This window comes from Balaenoptera musculus, chromosome 2 (assembly GCF_009873245.2).
Source record: "Balaenoptera musculus isolate JJ_BM4_2016_0621 chromosome 2, mBalMus1.pri.v3, whole genome shotgun sequence".
NCBI classification, from domain to species: domain Eukaryota; kingdom Metazoa; phylum Chordata; class Mammalia; order Artiodactyla; family Balaenopteridae; genus Balaenoptera; species Balaenoptera musculus.
The window spans coordinates 70,927,974-70,933,973 of NC_045786.1; the positions used below are offsets into that span (position 1 = coordinate 70,927,974).

Consider the following 6,000-nt stretch of genomic DNA (forward strand, 5'->3'; position numbering starts at 1 on the left):
ATGACTAATTGTCTCCTTCCTTTCATGAATGCAGAACCCCTATCAAAACAGTGTCTAGAGGTGGCAGATGTCCTTTTTTTAAAACTACTTAAATTTTAACAAAGCAAAATTAAGACTGTAAATGTATCTCCATGGGAAGAAAGAGGCATCCATACATATCTCCCAGAACACACACACACACACACAAACCCCATGTATTAAGAAATGCCCATTAAGGAATGGACAATTCCTGGGACGCAGACCTTATCAAGTTTTGTCAGCAATGATGTGGCAGTCAGAAAAGCCCTGGAAACTTCCACACTGAGGTGCTTCAAGAAATAATTATGACTGGGAGATGGACCACCAACTCTCCCCTCAGCAACCTCAGATCACCTGGAAAAAGGGGTGACGGTTGGAGGGGCGTAGATATTGCTGCCAGAGATGTGGACACTCCAAGCCTATGTTTGTGATCAGTGTGTGTGGAACTTTTCACTAGAATGATGTTAACATTCACCTTATTTTCCTAGCTTAACTTCAACTCCAAAGCATTAGGTTGCAGGTATGTACAGTTTTTGTGCTGTTTGAAGGCAGTGGGCCACCACTTCCTGTCAGAGCTCTGGGGATAAATAAGAGGCATGGGATTTCCCCTCCTCCATGTCAACTGAAGACACAGCTCAGAGCCTCTCTTTACCACATCCACCCTACGGAAAATACAAAGGCCAGCATCACACATGAGATTCACCCCATTTAATGTCTACCTCCAGTTCTAAGCTCTTTCAGGACACTTGTTTTCCTGCCTTAATAACTGCAACCCTCCACAAAACCAAATTTCAATCATTAAAAAAAAAAATTTAAAAATCCACGGAAGAAAGACTGTACTCCTTCAGAATGAAAGGTAACTTTTCAAAGCTACTATTGTAAAAGGAAGCAGGCACCCTCACAGAAAAGGTCGGACAAAAATTAAGACCAAAAAAGAGGAAACTAATAAAACTATTACAAACAAGCAAAAGTCATTTAAGGAGCTTAATGGAAACAGCATCAGTGAGATTCAGTCACTTTCGATGCAGGGGAATACTTCTGGGAGGGTCACTCGTAGAACGGACGAAAGGTGACCCACTCGACTTGTTAGAAACCGTCCTTTACCATCTGGAGTGCAGTGTGCATTCAACAATGAAAAAGGGTTATGGGGTTTTGAAATGAGTACCAGCATCAAAAATTAACGCCTTTTGGTTGCTGCAACAGCTCCCATCAAATCTCTTAGGAATATACTTGAGACATGACATTTAAAATCTGCTTCCTCCGAAGAGAAAAAGTCCCACTCAAGAATGACTGCCAAGAACTTGCAACTCAAACTTCCCTAACCCCAGACATCATAACACCCGGGAGGTTTCAGACCACTCAATCCATATGAAAGACGCCAGAACAAACAAACCATAGCCCTTCCTAGTGCTTGGCTGAAGAGTGCTCTATACCCCAATATTCTTCTTTTATAAATGATAAATTATCCTTAAAACATAATTCATGGGGCTTCCCTGGTGGCGCAGTGGTTGAGAATCTGCCTGCTAATGCAGGGGACACGGGTTCGAGCCCTGGTCTGGGAAGATCCCACATGCCGCGGAGCAACTGGGCCCGTGAGCCACGATTACTGAGCCTGCGCGTCTGGAGCCTGTGCTCCGCAACAAGAGAGGCCGCGATGGTGAGAGGCCCGCGCACCGCGATGAAGAGTGGCCCCCGCTTGCCACAACTAGAGAAAGCCCTCGCACAGAAACGAAGACCCAACACAGCCATAAATAAATAAAAATAAATAAATTAAAAAAAAAACTCATTACCATAGCACTAGCCCCCTAATAATCCCAGCAATTCTTGGCGAAATATGCTGTAAGAACCATTTGAAAGATGCTTAAGTGAGCCGCTATGAGAAGCCATGACATTATCCAGACAACCAAGAGCTAAGATTCTTAAGGTACTTAATTAACCGCAGCTATTTAACAAGGGAAATGATGTTAAGGTCACTTGTACAGGCAGCTTAAAACCAGCTCTGATTTGCTCTTCTTCAGGTTTACGTTAAGTTAGAGATCTTGTTACCTGACCAGAGTCTTCCAAAAGTAGGAAGGACAGCTCCCAGCCAAGACCAGAAAAATCAGAATCAATTGAAAGTAACTGAGGGGTATATTGCATGTTGTGATTCGTTTAGCAAGTAATAATTAAAACCAAAGGAAAATATACAGGGAGGCAGGCAGAATGTAAGATCAATTCCCCAGCTGAGAATTATTAAACCTTCAAGGCTAAGAACTTTAAAAATTGAGAAGTGCTGTGGCACAGGAGATAGTAAAGGAATGAACCACATTTTCCTGACCACACCATTCCCAAAGTCACCCATCCTCTTAACACCCTTAACACTCACAGAACAATTTAATGCTCCATAGACAGCATCTCATTATCAGTCACTTTTTGCTCTTTCTCCTGCACTTGATCCAAAGGGAGTAAAGAGAGAGAAAATGGTAACCAGTGCTCCCAGTTACTGGAGGAAGTCCTACTTTCCATTTCCTCTCCCTTTCCCATCTTCTCTCTTCTCTGCTCAACCTCTCTACTGTATATTCTGCTTCCCTTTTTCCTTTCTATTTCACAGCCAGCTCTCCTTTACTTTCTCCACCAAGTATCCTCATTCCATCCTCTGGCCCCCTGAACTCATCTTCTACCTGCAGTTTTCTTCTGCCCCCTCCCATGATATCTATGACCAGACTTCTTGTAGCCAGTGCCCCTCATCCCTTACCTCCTGATCACTCATTCCTCCGAACTCCTTCCGGATTCCCGGGTTCTCACCTCTCTTGTCCCTTGTGTCCTCTGTCCTTTACTTCACGGACCTCCCATTCCCATTCCCCCAACCCTTCATTTCCCCCTTCACATTTCCTTCCTCTTTCCTGTCTTTTAATCCATTTCACACCCACTATTCCCTTCTCTCTCTCCATGAGATTTACTGTGTCCCCCCCACTCTGTCCCTCTAAGACCCCTCCCTGTCACACCCCCTACCCTCTCATTTCTCTCAACACCCCTAGTCCTTGTTCTTCTGGTTCCTCCTCCCCCTCCTTTGCCCCCAAGTTCCTCCTTTCAACCGCCCGCCCCCCCAACCTCACGTCCCCACCGGCCCCCCTCCCTCATGCCTTCACCCTCTCCCACTGTCCTCGCAGCCCTGCTGTCCCCGGGGTCCCTTCCCTGGGGCTCCCAAGCCCTCCCACCGCTCTCTCCCGGCCCCCTCGCACCCGCTCCCCATTTCTCACTCCCCGTCCCCGGCCGCGGCCCCTCCCTCACCGATGGTGGAGATGAAGGTGGTGTTGAAGGCGTCCTCGGAAAAGCGGAATAGGAGGCAGGTCTTGCCCACCCCCGAGTCGCCGATCAGCAGCAGCTTGAACAGATAATCATACGTCTTCGCCATCTTCTCGCTCCGGCCCTCTGACCGCGGAGCGAGAGGAGCGGCGGAGAGAGGCGGGGAGGGGGCCGCGGGCGAGGGGGCGTGCCCGCTGAGCCGCCGCCGCTCGCCCCGCCCAGCGCCCCGCCCCTTTCCTCGGAGAAGTCCTGCGCGCCCCGCCCCGCATGGCCAATCCGCAGAGGCTTCGTCATCACCGCCCGCGCCCCAGTGTTTGGTGGGGCTTGTAGTTCCTTTGAGGAGCTTCGGGCGTGCCCGGGGCGGCCTGTCCCCGCGGCCCCAAAGGATAAAAGAAGAGCCGCTCTGGGCTGGGTGATCGGGGATTAGGCGTTTCCACTCGAGGTAGGCAGGGAGGGCCGGTTTCCAACTCTGCGTGTCCTACCACCGGAACTTAACTTCGTCGTTTCTTTGTGTGCTGGTGCCTTTCAAATCCAGGACCTCGGAATCTGTGTCCAGCCGATCCCGCATCTCTTCCACCGCGACCCGCAGCTGAGATGCTTTCTTTCCTTCCCGCTGCCTTGGCAAAGGCTGTGGATTATCTGCAGAGTGCCTTATCTGGCTTCTCCTCCAGCTGCTGCCCAGAACCACGTCTGAGCCCCCTCCCGCAGTCCGTCAGTTACGGAGCTCGAAAAGAATGATTGCGGTTCTCACTTGAACCCCACTCCTGTTCTCTTCTTCACGCCTCCAGAGCAGAGCGAAGTACAGTGGATATTTTAGAGGATCTGCTATGCAGACCGCTTACCTCCTCCCGCAGGAAGATGGACAAAAAATCTGGGAATTGAAATTTTCAAGGCTTGTGCTGCAGGCCTGTGCCCTATAAAACTGCAATCATTCACGCGAGGCAGGAACTATGACCGTGGGAATCTGGAGGATAAGATTTGGATTTTGTCTTGGCTCAGCTGCTTAACAGCACAGAGGCTTTCTGCACCTCAGTTTTCTCATCTGTAAAATGGGTATAAAACAAGCTGTTTCATAGGGTTGTAGGAAAAATTAAGTGAAATACTGAATGTGAAAGCACTTTGAAATCCTTAAGGCAATGTAGAAATGTTAGTGGTGATGGTTACCTTCTTCAACCCTCTGTAGGCTCTCACTTTTACGGATAACAAATGGGGGGAAAGCAGCATTCTGTTATACTCAATTTAATCCTTTATTTCTTGTCTTAGACTATTCTTTGTGGACATATGATTCAGGCCTCTTTCAGTCGCTAGGGGCAGAAACCCAACCAGATCACGCTCTCATGAAAGGGGGATTTAATGGCTCAGGTAAAGCAGAAGGGCAAGCGAATAGCTAAGGAGGTCTGGGACCAGAAGCTCTATCCATTCAGGGCTCTCTGTCTCTCATCTCTTCTCCCTTCTAATTTCTAACATGTCAAATACCAACAAAAACTTTTTAGAGTCCTCAATAATTTTTAAGAGGATAAAGGGTTCCTGAGGCCAAAATATATGAGAACCACAGTCTATGATTCTTAGGTCTAAGGAAACACCTTTTGGAAAGTTAGAGAAGGTTATTAAGGGAACCAGTGGACTCAACCATTAGTAGACTAAGGAGAAAACTTGGACAGTTAGTTGAACAAGACAGCAGGCTTTTCTAAAACACATCTTGTGTGCCTTGTGACTTTATGTTCAATGCCAGTGATATTCCATTCTTCGTCTTGTTGCGAGACAAGAAAGACGAGAAAATTCAGTTGGGCCTAGTAGCTGCTTTCACCTTCTATGTGAAAAAAGAAAAAAAAGATAAAATGTGTCATTAACTCACACATCTTAATCATACACTACCCAGAGGGTTGCTGCTAATCTAATGTGTAATTTCTAGAGTCCACTTGATGGGAACAGATCTCTAAGAAGGTGAAAGTCACAGTTTCTATCCCCTAATGAGGAGGGATTCTGTCCTCTGGCACAGGCTGAGCCTCCTTGTCCCAGCCAGTTCCTGGGCAAGTCTGTGAACTTGGCCTCAGCCAGGGCTGAACAAATGTGGACAGCACTTTCCTCTTCATTTGGAAAAGAAGTGAAAAAAATCTTCAAAGACCACTGGAATCCTCTTTCTTCTGTAAAACGTGTACTGATTAAAATAACTTTTACTTCCACTACCTGCATGCAACTATTGGCATTCTCTCTCTGTATGAATAAGAACACACTGATGTGGCAAAGAACTTAAGTTCATAAGAGAAGCTAGGGTTAGGAATTTTAAAGTCCCTAAGTTTCCTTAGGGGAATTTTGTTAATTGATGGGAATTTAAAATTTTTTTGTCTTGTTTTCACTTCCCTGGCTTTTCTCTATTAGCAAGTGTGTATAACATTTGGGACTTTCTAGCTGATAAGTCTGTATACCACTGTTGAACCATTCAAGCATTTTGATATACTGACACTACTTCAAGAAGAATCCAATTTTTTTCCTTTTGTGAATTATGAATTTTCATATTTTGTATAACAACATGTTACTTAGAGATCAGATTTGGGTGGTAGTAACTATTATTGAATCAAGGCACTTTACTCAAAAGACTGGACAATAAGTGTATTTGTAGACCTAAGGGTCCCACAGATAACAGGTTGCTGGCTGCCACTTTCTTTTCTTTCTACAAGTGGCACGTTACTATGTTCT

At 46.3% G+C, this 6,000-nt stretch overlaps 1 protein-coding gene across 1 annotated transcript in view; it reads right to left on the reverse strand.

The window, feature by feature from the left end:
• RAB8B (RAB8B, member RAS oncogene family) overlaps positions 1-3,454 on the reverse strand; it is a 69,110-nt gene extending 65,656 nt beyond the window's left edge. Inside the window, exon 1 of the mRNA XM_036844046.1 lies at positions 3,289-3,454. Coding sequence (XP_036699941.1) covers positions 3,289-3,412 — 124 coding nt within the window. The 5' untranslated portion in view covers positions 3,413-3,454. The remainder of the gene's footprint in view (positions 1-3,288) is intronic.
• Positions 3,455-6,000: the final 2,546 nt, after the last annotated feature.